This window comes from Gasterosteus aculeatus, chromosome 9 (genome assembly GCF_964276395.1).
Source record: "Gasterosteus aculeatus chromosome 9, fGasAcu3.hap1.1, whole genome shotgun sequence".
NCBI lineage: Eukaryota > Metazoa > Chordata > Actinopteri > Perciformes > Gasterosteidae > Gasterosteus > Gasterosteus aculeatus.
Window position 1 is genome coordinate 10,611,495 of NC_135696.1, and position 20,979 is coordinate 10,632,473.

The 20,979-nt window shown below is 47.7% G+C and overlaps 2 protein-coding genes across 3 annotated transcripts in view; one reads left to right on the forward strand and one right to left on the reverse strand.

The window, feature by feature from the left end:
- prkcaa (protein kinase C, alpha, a) overlaps positions 1-8,719 on the reverse strand; it is a 98,128-nt gene extending 89,409 nt beyond the window's left edge. The window contains exons 1-2 of the mRNA XM_040186977.2: positions 8,279-8,719; positions 7,032-7,063 (exon numbers count right to left, since the gene is read on the reverse strand). Coding sequence (XP_040042911.2) covers positions 7,032-7,063; positions 8,279-8,445 — 199 coding nt within the window. The 5' untranslated portion in view covers positions 8,446-8,719. The remainder of the gene's footprint in view (positions 1-7,031; positions 7,064-8,278) is intronic.
- A 7,223-nt stretch (positions 8,720-15,942) lies between these two features.
- Positions 15,943-19,928, forward strand: LOC120825381 (beta-2-glycoprotein 1). Of its 2 annotated transcripts, none has more exons than XM_078080529.1 (8): positions 15,943-16,056; positions 17,428-17,607; positions 18,117-18,213; positions 18,295-18,371; positions 18,616-18,801; positions 18,899-19,078; positions 19,226-19,423; positions 19,726-19,928. In XM_078080529.1, exons 1-8 carry the CDS (start codon positions 16,047-16,049, stop codon positions 19,815-19,817), a joined length of 1,020 nt encoding a protein of 339 aa, XP_077936655.1. In that variant the 5' UTR covers positions 15,943-16,046; the 3' UTR covers positions 19,818-19,928. The 2 variants fall into 2 exon arrangements, with proteins under 2 accessions (XP_077936655.1, XP_040042913.2); XM_040186979.2 differs by lacking the exon at positions 15,943-16,056 and adding an exon at positions 17,031-17,225.
- The last annotated feature ends 1,051 nt before the right edge of the window (positions 19,929-20,979 follow it).

The following is a 20,979-nucleotide window of genomic DNA, read 5'->3' on the forward strand; positions in this document are numbered from 1 at the left end:
TGCTGGGGGGGTGGGGGGGGGGGGGGGGTCAGGAAAAACCTGACCACTCAAATTCCATGTGACATCAGCATGACAGCAGGGACATGGACGTCATCCCACCTGGGACTGCTCAGTCACTTCCCTTCCTGCTCTCAAATCCCCTCATCAAACTGTGAAACAGATTTGAGCTCCGTCATGACAGCAGCACGCAGGAACTGAATAAGGCTCCATTATCTACCGACATGCAGGTGTCACAGGACGCAGGAGCCTCCCTGTGCCAAGGAACACAAAGATCGGCATCGACGCGTCACCACGGGTCTCCATGGAAGCCCAGAAGGTAATCTAATGCAAACATCACGACTCCATTTCAAATATTGACGAATTGATCGATGCTTATTTTTGAAAGCGCTGGGTTTTACAAATTCAAACACAATCCCTCTGGGTTGGCAAATGTCAGTAACAGAAGCATGTTTTTTCTGCAAAACCACAAGCTTAAACAATGGCAAACACAGGGATAATATAAGGAATATGTTGAAAAACAACAGGGCATTTTCCCCAAATGCATTGTGGGAGTTCAGCTGATAAATAATTCAGAGCGCCATGATAGATTAGGCTACTCTTAATGCAGCTGGTCTGAATTGATTGCCTCAAAAACAGGAAGAGACCAGAGGCTTTCAGGGAAACTCAAGGCGGCCGTACAGTTTAATGCTGTTTCTGATGTGAACAGTTCCCCCCCCCCCCCCCAAACTCATCATGATCCCGCTGAGGACACACAATGTCAGAGGTGGCATGGAACCATGTGCCAAAGCACTGTGCTCCACAAAGAAGACGGTCACAGGTGACAGAAACAAGGGGTCACAAACCTGTGACCCTACATTGAAATGTCAGATTTGAGACACGGGGCAGATATTTCAAACAGGCAACACTTGAGGTTAGTTCGCGCACAGTAGACTTTTAGAAAGACGCCACATTGACGCTGTTTAGGAGGCTCTGAAAGACGTATAAAACGGTCGTTTTTTGACCCATTCGTACCCTTTCGATGCTCAGCGTGGTGAGCGGCCAGTCAAAATTGAGCAGCACCATGTTAACAACATCTTTGAGAGCTGCTGTGACTTTAAGTGTTTTTGTGGTTGTTTATTTTCATTTGACAAGCCAGCGACAGAACTCAGGGCTCATAGAAGTTATCACCAACGCGGGCAATATGGACTGTTTTTTGTTCTCACAGATCACACCGCAGTTTGGACTGAAACTAACAGTAACATGCGTTGTTTTGCAATGGTGAACCGTGGTGGTGCTCAGTTTACTGCTTTGCTAGAGCAGCGTGAAGTAATTAGGGCCATTTCTCTTCAGGCACCAGGGAGCAGTGTGCAGGTCGGGGTCCCGTTCACCGTCTAGCATTCAAAGGCGTCAAACACAGTTAAAAATAGCTGCCAGTGGCGATCATTGAGTCAAGTGTACAATGGGGTCACATTACTGCAAGAGAAAGGAATAATGAATATTGTCTTCCAGATACTCAAAATGAGTGGCAGCAGTTCACGTCCTTTTGTTATCACACATTGGACATCACAAGACAGAGCAAGTGTCCATCCATAAACAGAACCTGCTACATGCATTGCAGTGTGTCTCTTCAGGGCCCCGGGGAGCAATCCTAAATATAGCCTAGGTTGAACTCTGGCCCCTTCCGTCTCCAGAACATACACACACACACACACACACAATGAGAACCCCACATGTGCCATGATGCCTCATCTCTTCTCTGCTTGCTTCAAAATATGTGTATCTTGATGAACGTTAACGATACGAGAAGAAGATCTACATCAAACCAATTCTACGTTTGCTACTTCCTTCTGCGTGACCTAGATGTGAGGAAGGGATTGGACATGTGGGAGTGTGTGTGTGTGTGTGTGCAGAAAGACAGAGAGTAGCCATGTAGGAGGCCGCTGCGGAGGGCAGTTTTCTTACTCTGAGCAGAAGAAATTACATAGACGGAGAAACATGCAAGAAAAAGACAGCGGAGAGGAGGAGGAATGGAAAGACCAGATTTGGAGATTGGAAGAACAAAATTCAGCTGTTTGCATCAAAGCGGTTAGCATCTGTTTCATCTGCTTCCTTTTTCCAAGTACACTTACATCAGAGAGGAAGGCATAAACAAAGGCCAGGCCGGTCGGCCTCTTAGGTGGCGGAGACAAAGCAACAGATGCAGAAGAGTGACCGGTCTTTCAGTCTATAGGGCTTATGAGAATCCCGGGACCACAGTCAACAGGGCTTTCATGTCCCGTCCCATCCCACAATCAGTTCTTGGAGGCCAAATAACAGCGTGGTAATTGTTTTTTAAGGCTTTCATGGTTGAAACTGTAACAAAAAATCACTTCCCCAAAGTTGTGTGGGAAAATAAATAATATATATATAACACATATAGTGCAAACAGAAAAGCTTTCTCTGGGAGAGCCTCTAATTGTGGGATTTAAATTCCTTTTTAGCGAGCCCAGAACCTGCAGTGGCACTTATGGAAGTCCTAACGAGTCCCTTTGGATTAGGACTTCAAAGTTGAATCACTGGGGGTTTTAATCGTTGCCCGTTTTCTGGTCGCTGCTATTAAACCACCAAATGAATAGAATTGCGCTCCATTGGATGGAAGAAACTAAGGACAAAAATAAGCTGTGGTAATTCAATCTATTTGAGTATTACCGTTGTCTAATGCAAGCAGCTTTGGTCATTTGTTGATTCACTGACGCCTTAGCGGCCACTAATCCTCCTGGGATCCACACAAGACTGCTCGGCTACTGAACCTCAGAGAGACGCTACTTACAGTTATTTCACCGTAAAAGCAGCCCGAGGCTGATTTGTAATTAACCCTCACGAAAAGATGGAGTTTATTGCCCGCCGGGTGACCCCTCTGGAGGAGTAAAAGCACGAACCAATGTATCACCGTCCGCAGGACCAACATATCTGCCGAGCCGTAGCCGCGGCGCCGTCGGATGTCGGCTGCTGGTTGGGCCTCAACGTCTTCATTCATCAAAAATGCGCAGGTCGCCGGTACAACACTTTAAGTGCGCACAATGTGCGTCGTGTTTCTGGCCACTGACCACCGTAGTCTGCATTACAACCAGGCCTCTCACGCAGGAGCAGAAAGAGCCCGTCGACATGGAAACTCAGGAGTTTACCTTTCCACGGCCTGTCAACACGGGCCCTACTGGCATGACGGGGTGGCGGATGTGTACTAGGATGCTCCCCGTACTGTCCAAACACTGAACAGCACGGGTTAAACAAAGACACTGTGTACTGATGGGATCTGCCGGATGAGGAAAACATCAGTGCAGAGCCATCGCGCTGCGGACACAAGCGGGACTCGCTCCTCCCCTGTGAAAGACACAACAACCACACACACACACACACACACACACACCGGAACAGCTTCTTTCCCCGGGCCGCCCCCCTGGTGAACACACCGTGTCAGAAACAAATCTGTGTGCATATTTATTCAAGCATCCTTGCCCTTGTATCTCCATTTCATATGTTATTGGTCTACAGATTTATGTCTGTACGCATAATAGGTAAATGTTTATGCTGACCTTTGTTCTACTTTGTTGCCCTTGTCAAACTCCCGTATACATGGCAGGAAAATTTCCGAAAGGATTTGTAGCCGCTATCATTTGTATATCAGAGTCAAAGACCACTAACTATCAAAAGGACCAAATAGGCCGGGCTGCTTTCATGGATTCTCTCTGACAACTGGTCCAACTGCGTATAGCCAGCAGGCTACAACAGGGGTAAAGAAACCAGCTATTGAGGGGACATCTCGGAAATACCCATTAGCTTCCCCTTTTCATCTTTGGAAAGTCTTGTGGGGAAAGTCAGTTGTCTGTAATCCAGCAATAAACATCCGATGCAATGTGGAAATCAGAGGCATTTCTCAAGAAACCCGCCGATCGACACAAATAACCTGTTACGAGCAGCATATGGAGCAGAAAATTAAACGTGGGCACCGTTGTAATATTATTTCACTTAGAATAACCAGAAGAAAAACAGTGTGTGAACAGTCTGTGAAGCCTCCAATATGTGTTCTAAGAGGAATTTACCTCAGACACTTTTACACGAGCAGCAAATGACGTCATCGCTTTAAAAGTGTCCGCAGCTCCTTGTCGTGCGCCACCCAATTTTTGTAACCCATGCCACAGAGTACAGCTAAGTATAAACCAGGTTGAAATGAACATTTCCTGCTTCACACTTCTCAAAAACCCCTGACTGATCAAATCTGAAATAGGATCGACCGCGCGGGTGGAAGGGCACCAAGTTCTCATGATACCGACGACGCGCTGTATCGAAAAGTCACCTGGTGGCAGAAATCTGAGATTAGCTCGACCACCTGGAGCAAGGAATGAACATTACACGGACGCTCCTTTCAATAGGAGCTTGAATAAGAATACTTGACCGCCACACATTTAAGCAGGGATGCTCAGTGGGCGACAGGGGGGGGGCGGCGGCTTTGACTGAACGAAGGCGAGGCTGCAGGACGGGATTACACAGTCAGAAACCAGAGAAGAACAATACCAACCGACAGCCGGTATGAAAAACAGTGAATGCGTACGGGTTGCCCGGCTGCATCATGATGTTGACTAAACTCATTTGAGATACCAGGCTGCACCGACGCAGCAGGCCAGAGAAAAAGAGCCACAGGAGAAGTAGCCATGTGAAGACGTACAGACAGCGCACAATGCAGATAGCATCTAGACAGCCGGCAGGATTTTGTTTCCACAACATTTAACTCTCCCCAAAATAGACTTTGCTCTAATGTTTCATTACGAGTGTCACTTGAGGATTGAGATTTATTTTTTTCCTGCTTGCATCAAGATGCAAGATGTTCAGAACAATAAACCTAACGTGTTGCACAATGTAACAACTCTTTTTCTCATTGATGAATTAGCCAATTACTTTCTACATTCATCGTAATTTGGTCAATAAAATGACAAAATAATCAAATCGACATATATTTGTCAAAGAATAATCCAAACAACAAAGATATTACTTTTCTTTACGAAGTGGGTTTAATATCTCACTTCCTATCTGCTTCTAGTACCACTCAAAAGTCTTTCTTTTCGTTCAATTCAATGAAAACCAGTTTGTGTCCGGACTTGTACACGGGTACTGTGCCGCCCACATTACGCTGAGAAAAGAGACATTTGCAGGGCTGAAAATGAAATGTCACTCTTGTTAGAGAAATGCCAATCTCCGGTTTTATTACTTTGTCACTTCAAGTAGTGACTGAGAGGCTCGCAGGCTCTGCTGGAGCCCTCGACCCTCATTTTCTAGAAGCTTAAGTTGAATAATTGATGGCTGAACAGATATTATAAAGTGTGTGTGGGGGGCGGGGGGCGGGGGGGGCTTTCTCTCTTTGAATAGCCGCAGTGTAACCAATGACCTTAATAACCAATTACCTTCACCTTCATGAGGCACGCATTAGTTATTAAACACTATTTATAGCAGAAGAAGAATGAGTGGTTCGTTTTAAATACAAGAAAAACCTGCACAGCACCATTTGCCCGTTGCCCACCCCCCCACACCCCCCCTCCTCTCCCCCGGACGTTTTTCTAATCATTCCATCTACTACGTATGAAACGCTGCAAACAAAGAGGGCAAAGGTGAAAACAGCGAGTCGCTGCTGAAGCTGAGCAAGGGGGGCCGGGGGGGGGGGGGGGGCCGCAGACATGCCAGGCTGTCAACGCCCCGACACCCTGGACCGAATCATTCTACGCAGGACGCTTTCTCACAAATATTAAGCGAGCAGCCGGCAGTAGGAGATGTCGCCGTGGGGCAGGTGTTGGGGGGCTTTGTAGCAGGCAGTGGAAGCGATCCTATGAAGTGAACACTTCCCAAGCACCGAGGGCACTACGAGGCGCCTGAACGCATCGCTGCGAGGATTAGCGCGCGTCTCTTCCACGCTCTCAAGGGAGGCGCTCCGGATCCCTCGACGTCAAACGCCCTGTGAAGTGTTTATGTCTTCTACAGAGAGAGAGAGAGAGTGACTCTACTGTGTGCAAGGAACGATGCATCCAGAGGAGGTTTTCCCAATCAAGTCATGTGACACAGCGTCAACTCTCTGCACGCAGCCAGCAGAGCAAAGTGATCAAATATTCAACTTACCTTTTGCACGCTTTTATCCAAAGCGACTTAAGTGCATTCAAGCAAGAGGGAACAGGCCCAGAATTACCGTAAGTGCTAATACAGTGCTACCTAGTCCAGGTGCAGTCAGCTGAGGTGTGTTTTTAGTTAACTGAAAAACCTGAAACCCAGATCAGAGGCGACCGCGGCCGAAGGCAACGGTCTGGAACACATTAAAGAACATGAAAGATTGTCAGTGGAACATCAGCTTCACACCGTCTGCCCCGTTACCTGGGCACTCAGCATGCATCAGAGTCGCACTTTGGCAAGGCCCAACGTTTCCACATTAGGTGAGGAATTCTGAGAGTTGATGCATGCTGAAGCCCGGCGTGGCAGGTCGATGGGAAATCGGGCTCCGGGATCCAGAAGAGTCCGTAATCCCGCAATGAGGTGTCAAAAATGAGGCTGTTTGTTGATAGATGAACTGCTAAACGGCACATTCAATTCCAATCACCACGGTGTTCATTAACATTTCAAATGGACGTCAGCGCCGAGCAAAAAGCTCAAAAGAAGACGAGCCCATGAGCAGACAGCAGTAAAAACACAAAAAAATGAATCATGTTGCTCCAGAACCACTTCCTTTACGGGGCACCTGATTCACAAACGCCTCGGCCACAATAACGCTGGCCTGGCTGTGGGTAAGCAAATAACGCCGAGCTTGCAAAAAGACAAACAAATCTAGAGGGCTCAGAAGCGCTTCGTGTGGCAGACATTCCAACAGTCAGCAGCTATAGGCCAGACTTATCTCAGGAAGGAGCGAAGCAGCCACATGCCTACGCGTAACACCCTGTACGTGTCTCTCAACCACACACACACACACACACACACACACGGACGTGCGAGGTCAGCGCCTCATTACACCTGAATGGGTCACGTGTCAATCTTGCATTTACCTTGGCACTGGAATCCTTGTTTCCCAAACCCCCTGTGGAAAGAGAGAAGACCGAATTAAATGGTTGTTTTGTCTTGTTCTCGCTCACATACACAGGAAAAAACACTCAGTGATTCATTCATACCACATACTGAGGAGGGGGGGGGTCATAATGTGCTTCTACCAATGAACATTTTTCGTGGCATTTCCTGTCACCTTTGCAATAAAATGTATGTTTCAAAAACCATTTTCGTCTCAACGATAATTTGCCGGCAAACTTATGCTCCCCGGTGGCGTGTGGAGCGTTTGTTGTCGCGTCAGGGTTGCAGGTCGAGCTGTAAAACAACCAACGGGCCCGACATTAAAGGCCTGCGCGTAAACTGCCTGCTCTCCTGTTGCACTGAGTCACCAGTGGAAAGAACTGCAGCACGAAGGGAGACACCTTCAACTGAACACCACATGCGACATATGCCGAGCACTTCCCCTGGAGTGGAGTTCTTCTCCAAAGTGGCCCTCAGTGCCAGCAAACCTGGAGAATGTCTCCTTGAAGTCCAGCCAGAGAGCCAGCCACCCCCCCCAAAAAATAAAACAATAAAGGGGAAAGCACAGAGGATGGAAGGCTGTAACAGCACGACTGGGGGGGGGGGGGGGGGGCAGGGTGGTGAAAGCTATTCGTCATCCGCAGACAGCCGGCAGAAACTTGGTGGAGGAAGACAACAACAAAAAAAAGGGTGCTTTGACATTTTGTCACGTAGTTTCCTCTGGAGACTGACGCATAGGAGCTGAAGCAGAGAGGCGCTCATTGTTGTTTGTGTTCATTCTTGGTGATCTCAATAAAAAGGGAGGGTCAGCGAAGGTCTGGGAGTCACTGGGGCCACTTAGTCTCACAGAGATGAAAAATGGCTGCTTAGAAGGCTGCTTTTAGGATTAGTATTCAAAAACGCTTGCTATGCCTTAAACTATTATTATCTACTACTACTACTATTATTATATACTATTTTGCCAGTGCAGCACTAATAACATAAACAGCAGAATAACTCCTCCCATATGGCGGTGCTTGCACACGATTCTCCTAAATCCTGCAGTAAAAGTCCACTAGAAGAACAAAAACCAGACGTCTGCGGGAAGAGAGGTGTGTGTGTTGCAGGATTAGGAAGGGGGGGAAGTCAGCGTGAAGTTGTGTCACATCGTCGCGCGTACTGGGCTGATGTTGCCGACCAGCAACAGGCGGCGGGGGCGCGCTGGAGAGGCGGGAGGCGGAAGGCTTACCAGATGAAGTCGGTGCAGTGGCTGCAGAAAGTCGGCTGCTTGAAGAACCGCGCTGTGAATTTGTGGTTCTTCACTTCGTGGACGTTCTTTTGCCTCAGAGCACCTTTTCGAGCGAACCTGTTGGCCACGTCGGCGGTGGACGAATCGTTTGAATTAACATCAGCCATGTCCTCCCCTCGCGAACAGAGCGACGCTGCGGCTTCGGTCCAGCTGTGTGGAAGTGTGTGGTGGTGTGGTGGTGATGTTGTTGTTGTTGTTGTTGTTGTTTTGTCCAGTCCGTCTAGAGACGCTGCCTTTGGTGTGGAGCCAGCAGAGTGCGGGGCGTCGCTGTTCACCGGAGACACTGTAGTTACTGTCTGAGGGCTTTCCCTGCTCGCAGTCTCCACTGACAGCGCAGCACGCTGCCAAGCTAGCCGCCGCGGACAAATGCTACATCCGGTACGGACCTTCAGAATAAGAGTGTTCTCTTGATTTTATTTTATTTTTTTAATACATTTTCTACAACACCCCTGTTAAACAGTTAATCTCCAGTATGACGACAGTTGGCTGAAAAGGGACAGCCAAGTTGCCAGAAGCTATGATATTGGTACATAATATTCAGATTCCAGAAGCTTAATTCAGCTGTTGACACACATATTGATCAATACAAAAACATGTTTTTCCTAAATATTAGTCTTAATCAACATTAAATTCTTGCCTTTTTGGTCGGAAGTCTAATCCAGGAATCGAGCATAAAAGAGCAATAAACAATGAATGCTAAAATGCTTAAATATAAATATCTAATAGCTGTGTTCGAGTGTGCTCAGGGGTAGAGAGGGTGCCCCGGGAACCGCAAGGTTGCTCCCCCATGTCGAAGTGTCCCTGAGCAAGACACCTAACCCCAAATTGCTCCCGGGCAAAAAATGTTTTAAAAAAGCCATGAGTTAAAAATGCAATGTAAGTCACTTTGGATAAAAGCGTCAGCTAAATGACCTGTAATGTAATGTAATGCTTATTAGGCAACGTGACACAAAAGTACCTTAGAGCACAGAGCATTAAGTCAAAACAACGCACAACCTTTTCATTAGGTATCACAGGGCTTTGGGCTGCATTAATATCAGCCACCAGATAAACTGCTAATCCAGTGTATAAAATGTACAAACTGCCATCAAAACAGCTCTGAGTGTCCTCAATGAGGCTCTCTATCTTTGCAGCCTTTAATCTCACAAAGGGCGGCATGATGAATTTGCTGTTAAACAATACATGAAAGCTCCGGCCACCAACCTGAAACAGACACAAACCCTTTCTGCATATGAATTCTTTGACTATTAAAAAGGATTTAGATCATATTCACAAGCTCAGCTCCTCGTGGAATTGAACGTTTACGTCATGAAGAGGAATCTCTCCATTGCCTGATTACTTCCATGAAGTCTCTATTGAAATTGAAATTAATTGATTGATTTTTCCCCAAATTAGCAGATTTCTTATGCCTAGTTCCAAGCCCACGGAGCAATACCTTTTTTTTTTAACAATAAATACAAACACCACAGAGAGCAATTTTCGTTCTTTAAAACCTACTTTAAGTCATTTTATTTCTAAGACTGACTTCCTTCCCGTCTCCTGAGTAGGGCAATTCCTTTGTGTAACTTGACGCTACTCCTCACTGCTTCCTCCTTTCCAATCCGGTTGATATCAAGCAACAGAGCAGGGCCCGCTGTGGGAAAGGGCCCCTCGGCTCCCAGTAGGAATTTTGGATGGGGAGCGTCACCATGTGGAGACACGGCGTATTACATATGTATAACCGCTCTAGAGAAATTGGTATTATCAAGCTCCATTATTAAGCCTGTGTCGGTGTGATGGCTCTATAATGATTCAATTCAATTCATTTTATTTTATTTTGTATAGCCCGAAATCACGAATTTTCCTCAGAGGGCTTTACAGCCTGTACACATCCTCTGTCCCGAAACCCTCACATCGGCACAGGATAAAAAATTAAAATTAAAAACCCTTTGATAGGGAAAAAAGGGAAGAGACTTTAACAGCCGAGGAGACCTCCCTGACTGTCGGCTCTGGCTCCCATCCTACTTTTTAAAACGCTAGGATCAACAAGTAACCCAGCATCTATGTGTCAGCCCGGGAGGAAGATAGGAAGCAGGCGCAGGGTTCTCAGGTAGGAAAGGAGATCTTTATTTATGCAGCGAAGGTCCTCCAGACAGAGTCTAAAGCGGGCTATGAAATTATCCTAGGTCACACTTCTTCCGATAAAATAAACCAGGAAGAAGTGTGGCTATAAAACTATCAAAAACAAAATCACTCCGCTCTAGGAGGAAAACAAAAAAAACTTTTAATCTTATCAAAATAACAAACGCACTCTTTTAGACGGAGGCAACGTCCCAAAAACAAAATCACTCCTTCCGGAGGAAAAACAAAGAACTATGAAAGATTAATGTTGCATCTAACCTAGGAATACAAAACTTAAGCAAAACCAAAAACAACCTGCGTGGAGGTGAAGGCACTGGGCCGATCGAAGATCCTGAATAACAACAAAAAGGAACCTGTGACGTGGCAGAACGAGGTAGAACACATGGGTAATGACGACACACTGGCACAGGACAAAGGGAGACGCAGACTATTAATACACATGGAGGGGAATGGGGAACAGGTGGACACAATCAGGAATCAGGGAAGACAATCAGACTGGTGACACATGAGGAAGGGTAAGTGACCTGAAACGAGAGGAGTTATTATTTCAAAATAAAACCGTAAATGACAAGACAAAATGCCCCACAGAGTAAAACAACAGACAATTTCACCGCGGTGTGACAGAACCCCCCCCTCTAGGACCGACACCTGACGGTCCAGGTAGCTCAGGGTGGTCTCTGTAAAAGTCCTGAATAAGTGAAGGGTCATCTATGTGGCGCCGCGGGACCCACTGTCTGTGCTCAGGACCGTATCCCTCCCAGTCCACTAAATACTGTTTACCCCTGCCTCTATTGCGTACGGCCAATAGTCTCTTGACTTTATAGAGTAAGCCTCCGTCGGCTGCTTCCAGTGGCGGCGGGGGCTCAGCGATAGGAACCATGGGGCTTTCCTTGGTGGGTTTGACCTGACTGACGTGGAATGTGGGGTACGCCCGAATTGACCTGGGCAAACGGAGACGGACGGCAGCGGGGCCAATTACTTTGGAAATGGGGAAGGGCCCAACGAACCGCGGTGCTAGTTTTTTGGAAGGGACTTTGAGGTGCAGATCCTTGGCTGATAACCAAACCCGTTGTCCCGGTTTGTAGTCTGGTGCGGGACGGCGTCTTCGGTCGGCTGCCTTCTTTACTCTGTCCCCCTGTCTGATGAGCACTTGACGGGCGGCGGCCCAGATGCGATGACAGCGACGAACCAGGGCATGGGCGGAGGGAACTACAACTTCCTGCTCAGAGTAAAAAAATACAGGAGCCTCGTAACCGTATACACACTTGAAGGGTGAGAGACCTGTGGCAGAGGTGGGCAGCGTGTTGTGGGCATATTCCGCCCAGGCCAGATAGGAGCTCCACGCCGTCGGTCTTTGTGACACCAGGCATCGGAGGCTTGTCTCCAGCTGTTGGTTGAGACGTTCGGTCTGGCCGTTGGCCTCCGGGTGGTAACCTGAAGTCAGGCTGGCTGTGGCACCGATGAGCTGACAGAACTCCCTCCAGAACCGTGAGATGAACTGGGGCCCCCGGTCTGACACGATGTCCTTGGGAAATCCGTGAATTCTAAAGATGTGTTGCATCATGATTTGGGCAGTCTCTTTAGCTGAAGGTAGCTTAGGCAAGGCAATGTAATGTGTCATCTTGGAAAAGCGATCCACCACGGTTAAAATCGTGGTGTTACCTTTTGAAGCCGGGAGCCCCGTGATGAAGTCCATCGAAATGTTCGACCACGGCCTGGATGGGATGGGTAGGGGTTGCAGCAGTCCCATGCGTGCCCCGGTGGCCGTTTTGTTCCGAGCACAGACCGGACATGCGTCGACGTATTCCCGGACCCCTGATTCCATGGATGGCCACCAGAACCGCTGAGATATGGCGAACATTGTTCTCCGGACTCCTGGATGACAGGTGAGCAGCGAGGTGTGGGCCCACCGAATCACGTTTGGGCGCAATTCCACTGGAACAAACAAACAATGCTCTGGGCACCCACGAGGTGGAGGCGCCCCCCCATTCGCACGCTTCACCTCTTGTTCTATCGGCCAGGAAACTGTTCCAACCACACAGTTCTGTGGAAGGATGGGTTCTGGTTTTTTGGCCACTGGTTCCGGGTCGTAGATGCGTGACAGGGCATCTGGTTTAACATTCCGGGACCCCGGCCTGTAAGACAAGGTGAAGCAAAAGCGGTTGAAAAACAATGCCCACCTGGCCTGGCGTGAATTTAGTCTCTTCGCTTGTTTGATGTACTCGAGGTTCCTATGGTCTGTCCACACGATAAACGGATGTTGTGCCCCCTCCAGCCAATGTCTCCACTCCTCCAAGGCCACCTTGACCGCTAGCAGCTCCCGGTTGCCCACGTCATAATTCCGCTGTGCAGAGTTTAGTCGCCGGGACAAGAAGGCGCAGGGGTGCATCTTGCCATCGGCCGCTGACCGTTGCGATAAGACGGCCCCGATCCCCTCATTGGAAGCGTCAACCTCTACCACGAACTGGCGCTGTGGGTCTGGCAGAGTAAGGATGGGCGCCGAGGTGAAGCGACACTTGAGGTTCTGAAACGCCTCCTCTGCATCTGGGGACCAGTTGAACCGCACCTGGGGGGATGTCAGGGCGTGAAGGGGACCAGCTATCGCGCTGAAGCCTCTGATAAACCGCCTGTAAAAGTTAGCAAACCCCAGGAATTGCTGAACCTTCTTGCGGCTATCGGGCGTAGGCCACTCAGCCACCGCGCTTACTTTAGCCGGATCCATCTGGACTCTTCCAGGGGCTACAATAAAACCCAGGAAGGAGATGGTGTCGGCATGAAACTCACTCTTCTCTGCTTTCACATACAGGTGATTGCAGAGAAGACGTTCAAGGACTTGGTGTACATGGCGTTTGTGTGTGTCTAGATCTGGTGAGTAGATTAAAATGTCGTCGAGGTAAACATAAACAAAGTGGTCAAGAAAATCTCTGAGGACATCGTTAATCATGGCTTGGAATACGGCAGGAGCATTGGTGAGGCCGAAAGGCATGACTAAGTATTCGTAATGACCGCTCGGTGTATTGAACCCAGTCTTCCACTCGTCTCCCTCTCTTATTCGGACCAGATGGTACGCGTTGCGCGAGTCCAGTTTTGTGAAGACTGTGGCCTGCTGGAGCTGATCAAAAACAGAGGTCATCAAGGGAAGTGGGTAGCGATTCTTTATTGTGATGTTGTTAAGTGGACTATAGTCTATACATGGTCTCAAAGACCCATCCTTTTTTTTAACAAAAAAGTACCCGGCACCCGCAGGTGACGATGACGGCCGGATGAGCCCCGATTTCAGAGATGCATCAATGTACTCAGTCATCGCCTGACGTTCGGGTCCCGACACAGAATACAAGCGACCCTTAGGAATGGTGGAGCCGGGGATGAGCTCGATGGCGCAGTCATACGGTCGATGTGGAGGGAGAGACGTGGCCTTTGTTTTATTAAAGACCTCCTTGAGATGATGGTAGCAGGGGGGAACGGAGGTCAGATCTGGGTACTGGGGCTCTGTGACGGGGTGAGCAGAAACAGTGTTTATTAAAGTGGTGATGGGTCGGTGAGGCTTCTCCCGCAAACAATTCCCTTCACAGTCTTTTCCCCATCCCATGATCTTGCCCGTAGGCCAGTCTAAGTGGGGGTTGTGGCGAACAAGCCATGGGAATCCCAGTACTAGGGTGCTTGTCGGTGAGTGAAACAAAAAAAAATTCATCAGTTCTGTGTGATTGTCTATGGAAAGTACAGCAGGCTCAGTGACATGTGTGATGGTGAATAATGCTTCCCCACTTAAAGCACTAGCCCTGATGGGACGTGCGAGAGTCTTTGTCTTTAACCCCAGTCTGTTTGCTAGTCCCCAGTCCATTAAGCTCTCGTCAGCCCCTGAGTCAATTAAAACATCCAACGTCATGACTGTGGTGTTGTGTTGTACCTTAATGGAGGTCAAAACCCGTGTCGATGAGCCTGGAGCCGTGGGTCGGTTGCCTAACCACGGCGTCTTGGCCGTACATGCGGCTACCAGGTGACCGAGCTCCCCGCAGTAGAAACACCGACCTTCCCTCAATCGGCGCTGCCGTTCTTCCGGGGTGAGCCGAGCACCACCCAGCTGCATAGGTTCGTCTCCGCCAACCGGGGAAGAAGACCGGCGCTGATCTGGTGGCGCCCGGCCGGGAGCCCACCCGGAGGGGGCGGGGTAGTGCTGTGAGCGATGTGGAGCGTCCAGGCGTTGTCCCTGGAGAGCCCTAAATTCCAGGAGCCGATTATCCGTTCGGATAGCGAGGGCGATGAGGGAGTCCAGGTCTGGAGGAAGGTCCAGAGGCAGCAATCGCTCTTGGATGGGCGCAGCCAATCCTTTAAGAAAGACGTCATAAAGCGCTGTGGTATTCCAGCCGCTCTGCACCGCCAAATTCCTGAAGCGAATGGCGTAGTCACAGACGGATTCTCTTGTCTGCTTCAGCCCACTGAGCTCTCTTGCCCGTTCTCGCTCTGTTGTGACCGGATCAAAAGTTTTTCGGAGCCCTTCTTTAAAATCCTGAATGGAGTCGCAGATTGAGGATCCGCTTTCCCATTCTGCGACGGCCCACGCCTTCGCCCTTCCCGACAGGTGGGAGATTACGTAAGCCACCTTGGCTCGATCTGTGGGGAAGTGTTGAGGCGAGAGTTCAAAATGCATGTCGCAGTCTATGAGAAATGCCTTACATTGTCCATGGTCTCCCGTATATCGCTCGGGAGGTGCCAGCCGAACCCCAGTTCCTGCGTAGGGGAAGGTGGGAGGGGGCGAAGGTTCAGGTGCAGGAGGTGCCGGGTCCCTCCTCTCAGAACCTCTGAGAAGCTGCTGAAGCTGACCCGCGAGACCCCCTATCTGGTCAAAAACAGCAGCCTTGAAGTCCTCCTGACTACGGGCCAGGCCTCTGAGTCCCTGGCTCAGTGAAGTCATCTGCTCTTCCTGCTGGAAGAGACGCTCCCCCTGAGAGGCTAGGGCCTGCGCGAGAAGGTCCTCCCCTGCTGCTTCCATACTGGCCAGTGTGTACTGTCAGCCCGGGAGGAAGATAGGAAGCAGGCGCAGGGTTCTCAGGTAGGAAAGGAGATCTTTATTTATGCAGCGAAGGTCCTCCAGACAGAGTCTAAAGCGGGCTATGAAATTATCCTAGGTCACACTTCTTCCGATAAAATAAACCAGGAAGAAGTGTGGCTATAAAACTATCAAAAACAAAATCACTCCGCTCTAGGAGGAAAACAAAAAAAACTTTTAATCTTATCAAAATAACAAACGCACTCTTTTAGACGGAGGCAACGTCCCAAAAACAAAATCACTCCTTCCGGAGGAAAAACAAAGAACTATGAAAGATTAATGTTGCATCTAACCTAGGAATACAAAACTTAAGCAAAACCAAAAACAACCTGCGTGGAGGTGAAGGCACTGGGCCGATCGAAGATCCTGAATAACAACAAAAAGGAACCTGTGACGTGGCAGAACGAGGTAGAACACATGGGTAATGACGACACACTGGCACAGGACAAAGGGAGACGCAGACTATTAATACACATGGAGGGGAATGGGGAACAGGTGGACACAATCAGGAATCAGGAAAGACAATCAGACTGGTGACACATGAGGAAGGGTAAGTGACCTGAAACGAGAGGAGTTATTATTTCAAAATAAAACCGTAAATGACAAGACAAAATGCCCCACAGAGTAAAACAACAGACAATTTCACCGCGGTGTGACACTATGGAGCGCAGCCTTCTAGTTGATATAGAACCCTCTTCCTGTTTAATAGATTGTGAAAATGTGGGATAATAGGAAGTTTACCACTGTAGAGCTATTGTGCAAGAGATTTTTACATCTAAGACTTTGCTTTCGCCAAAAATCAATTGTATCCTGCATCATTTGACATGGTCACAAACAACGCTGTGTAGAAAACCAGATGGTTTTAGTTTCCATTTAATCTCTAATAATAATAACAATATGCTTTATTGTGCAGATTCTTTGCTCACACTGCTTAAGGGGGACGGTGTTTGGGCTGGAATGCAGTTCTTGACCACTTGGAGGGATTTCTCACAGCTTTCGCACAGCTTCCCACCTCTTGAGCCTTGCTTTCTATCTCTAAAACTTTACCAATCCCTGTGGTTCACTGACCAGCAGAGCAGCAACCATCTCAATCCTTCTAATGCGAAAGACAAATATTAGAATATTTGACAAATATTAGACAAATTAGGCTCAAGTTCATTGAAAACATCCATCACTTCAGAGAAGAGCTTTTATCTGTCAGTGACATGATGTGCATTCAATTCAACTAATGAAGGGTGTCTTCCTCGTGGAACCAAAAGTAGTAGTATTCCTGTTCAAATCCTGCGACCTTGTTAGGTATTGCTTCATTTCAGCGGTTACGGTTCTCAAGGTCACAGTCTTTTTTTTAAGCGGACTACCTTCCCTTCTTAAACTTTCTTTAAACCTGTAACTCTGTAAATATCAATGAGTCCATTGTCTTTGCATTTTCTCCCACGTGAGTTATATATGAGTTAAAATATCATGCCGCTGGCTTTTTGGACCAAATCAAGGTTATTGACCACCGCTGGGCAAATATGCTGGAGTTAAGACCTTTGGGCTCAATCAATGGGAGGCCTCTGGCCTCTGATTGGAGAATGCAGCCTGCTATCAGGGGACCGTTTATTCAGCTGCACAGCTGGCCCCACAGAGGAGACTTCACTCCCGAGACGATGGCCCTGGCGTTGGCTCTGCTGGTGCTTTGCCAAGCGGCTTTACACACAACTGTAACATCCAAGAGCGGTAAATAGAACGGGATGATTGCGTTATTGGTCTTTGGGCACAAATTGACTCCTTTTCGTCATGTTGCAAGCATTCCTGTTTGACTTTTAATCACTAGTCCTCTATCTTTTTGAGTTTTCTTGTGTGTGGTATCTTTTGTACAAGATTGCATCAAAGGTATCAAAAGTGTGCAGAGTTTTGTTGAATGTCATTTCTGTTCCAGTATGTGGACGTCCTTTTGTCTCCGATGGCATCGAACAGTCGACCCTGAAACGCGTGTATGAGGTTGGAGAGGAGCTGACCCCCGCCTGTGAAAGGGGGTATTTGCCTTCGACAGCGACCCCTCGAAGGATGACCTGCACCGCAACAGGAGAATGGACACAGTCAGACCTGGCATGCTCCCGTGAGTTGGCCGGGGTGTTGGACGTGCACTGTTCTCCATCGTAACAATGCAGTGTTTGTCCCCCTGTGTAGAGCGTTGCAGCAGTGCAATGCTAGAACAGCTGTAAATTGTTACAGTCCTAAAGTAGAAGGTGTGAGGAAGGCGAGAAAAGAAGATTACTTTTCCGTTCGGTGATCGCAAACAATAAAAAAAATTCCAACGTGCATTCATTTCACTTCATGATGTCGAGCTACATATCTCCTCCACCGACGACCGTGACACATGACCGCTCCAAATGCAAAAAACTAAATTTTTGAAGGATAGTCGATTTGATTTTCTCAGTTATTCAGAATATAAAAAACATATAATAAGGGTTTTTGGCAGTTTTTTTCAAAGTACAGGGATATCTCAGTAAAATATGGTCTGATTTAATCCCATTGTCTTACTTTAAAAAATATGCCATTGACTCATGTGTTGGTTGCTTTGATGATGTGTTCATTTACAATCATATTAAACGATCTCTTCTGCAGCCAAGATGTGCCCAATCCCTCGACCTCTGCAGCCATTAGCAAAGGGGAGGACGGAAGCTCCATTCAAGAGTGTGCTTAACTACACATGTGATGCCGGGTGAGAGGGCCCTTTGCGATTCATAAAAAGATCTTCTCACAGTGTGTTTACAGTGTCATATATGAGAATGAACTTTGGCAGGTACGTCATGCTAGGCGCCAATGAGAGCAGGTGTCTACATGATGCAACATGGAGCAATCCACCGCCTCTCTGCAAAGGTACAGCAGTGGAGATGGTTGCAAACATACAAAGTATTTTCTTTAATCTTAATCTTAAAGAACCCGGACTACTGTTTGTTTATTTATGTACTTGTTTATTTACTGAGTGAGAATATTTTGACAACACAGCTACCGTCTTCATTTTTGACTGTGAGCAGAGCATGAATGTCGTGTATTGCACCTGAAAAGGCTCACAAAGGGGAAAATCAGCGGCGTTCTACCGCGATCGCTTTTCTCCTTACAGCCGTGAACTGTCCGCTGCCCAAGCCACCCAGAGATGGAAGGATCGCCTATGACAAGCCATTTACTGGCAGCACCACTGTGTACGGACAAGGCTGGACCTACGAGTGTAACCCGCGCATGGCTCCAAGTTTCGAGAGGGGATCCTGCATGGCTGATGGAAGTACAACAGAGCCGCCGGTGTGCCGAGGTACTGCAGACGTGAAACTCTTCTCTATGGGTTTTTTTTGACCGTACTTTTTAACCAGCGAATGACGCCTCCTCCTCCACCTTTCTGGTGGCCCCAGAGGTGAGCTGCGCCGCCCCAAAGGGCATCCCAAACGGCTTCGTCACCTTTGCTGTGATTAGACGACACGGCTACAAGGAGACGGTCAAGTACGCCTGCAATGACCATTACACAATGGATGGAGAGGTTGAGATACGGTGCCAAAACACAGGAAACTGGTCTGCCAAGCCAGTTTGCAGGGGTGAGTCATCTGGAAATCAGACCTTGGAAAGTACTTTCATGTATTTAGGATTATCAATCACTAGCCGGATAGTAAACCACAATAATTCATGCACAGGCTGAAAGTCTCAAACCTCTGGGTTCCTTAAAGTTAGCTTTTCCCATCCAGCTCCCTGCGCAGTTGGCATCAAAAGAGGCCGTATCTTCTACAATGCCAAGAAGCTCTGGATTGCGGACCTGAAACCCAACCGAGTCCTCCATGGAGAACACGTTGGCTTCTATTGTCTGAACAGAGAAGAGAGGTGCGGCTACACTGCTGTCAGCACCTGTAACGATGGGACGCTTCCCATCCCGGAGTGCTTTGAGGGTGAGACCTCGACTGCTTCATTGGATTTGAAACGCTCTAGTTCCACCCGTTGAGGTTTGGAAGCTGATTAGAAATAATGATGCATTCAAAGGGTTTTATATTTAAGCCCCATGAACACAGCAGACACAAAACCTTTAACCAACTGGTTTGTAATGCTAGATTAAACTGTGATGTTTAATAATCAGGTGTATATATACTGTACTAAATACACTGTTCAACAGCAAGGAATACAGTATTCACTCTGAACTGGTTACATGTATTTGGTGATGCCCATGATTTCTCTTTCTTTTTCTCGCATGTAGAGCCGGGCAAGGTGGAGTACACCTTAAGAGCCAAATCTCTTCCATCAGAAATCACAATGTGTGCTGCCTCCCCATCTGCAAGACCTGCATAACTCTAAACAGGATGACCTGAAACTACATATGCACTAAGGGAATATGAATGACTGGACCAATACTATGACATGCGACATGAGACATGCGTCACCTTTTTTCCAGTTATTGGTGTGGTGGAAATTTGTGGATTTAGCCCATGTGAGAAATCAAAAGTATCTTGAGCTTGCTTTGTGATTAAGTATTCATTACTAACTAGAATATAGAAAAAAGATAAAGAATACAGAAATCATCAGCACAAGTCGTAAGCACAGACAGAAGTCAAATGACTACAATTCAGCTGAAAAGGGACAGATGTTCCTTCCCCCAAAAGGAGCAGGAAGATCTGACAAAGTTGAAGAGGAGAACAGGAGCTTATATACACTTCAGAGAGGTTTGTGGTGCCTCAGGACAGGACAGCCCACCCCTCAAAGAGGAGTGTTGGAAAAGTACCAGATGATGTAGGGGTGACTCTGTGACCCTCCCTTTATGGACCCAGACAATCAACAACATCTAAAACGTCAGTCAGGGCACGTATGGTTTCATCTGTGTCTTATCTCACCCTGGACTGCCTTAAGTCACCGGCTCACATCAAAGGTCACATTCCCGAGAGCCTCACCCCACGCAGGCTCAACAATTTTCCCCCAACAATTGGTAATAAAATAATGAAAAGACGTGTCTGAGTTCCATCCACTGGTGCATAGCAGTAGATACTGCAACATGCAGTACTGTGGTTACAAAAAAGAAAATAGAAGATATAACCTCTGTGCATCCAAGAGTCTACATCATTTACAGGGAGGTTTGATACAAACTCACATCTTGTTAATATATGGATCTAATGTGAATCTGATCCCCCTCACAAGCTGGAACAGACCCTAACCACTAACAGGGGATATCAAAGTATGAGCAACCCACAGAGGGGCTTGTTATAACTGATGAAGTGAAGAAGCTTGTGTGCATGCGTGTTCATAGCGCGAGGCTTTGTACGTTTCAGCTGGATCTTATTTCCTTCTCCAATGTTAAACCAAAGACTCCTGTAACTCTATGTTTGTGCTGCATTGTCAATTGCCTTTGATGCCAAAGGCGTTTTAGTTTTGAGCATCAAGCACGTCCTGAGTATCAATGGTGGAGTTTGAAAGGGACATTTCTCACACCCTTATTACCACGAATCAGATTATAATAATT

Bases quoted from the DNA above. Each gene is read 5' to 3' on its own strand.
- LOC120825381 (XM_040186979.2), top strand. From the start codon at position 17,081: ATGCAGCCTGCTATCAGGGGACCGTTTATTCAGCTGCACAGCTGGCCC. The intron at 18,802-18,898 runs GTACTGCAGACG...TGGTGGCCCCAG, and splicing joins AGAGCCGCCGGTGTGCCGAG to AGGTGAGCTGCGCCGCCCCA. The intron at 19,424-19,725 runs GTGAGACCTCGA...TCTCGCATGTAG, and splicing joins CATCCCGGAGTGCTTTGAGG to AGCCGGGCAAGGTGGAGTAC.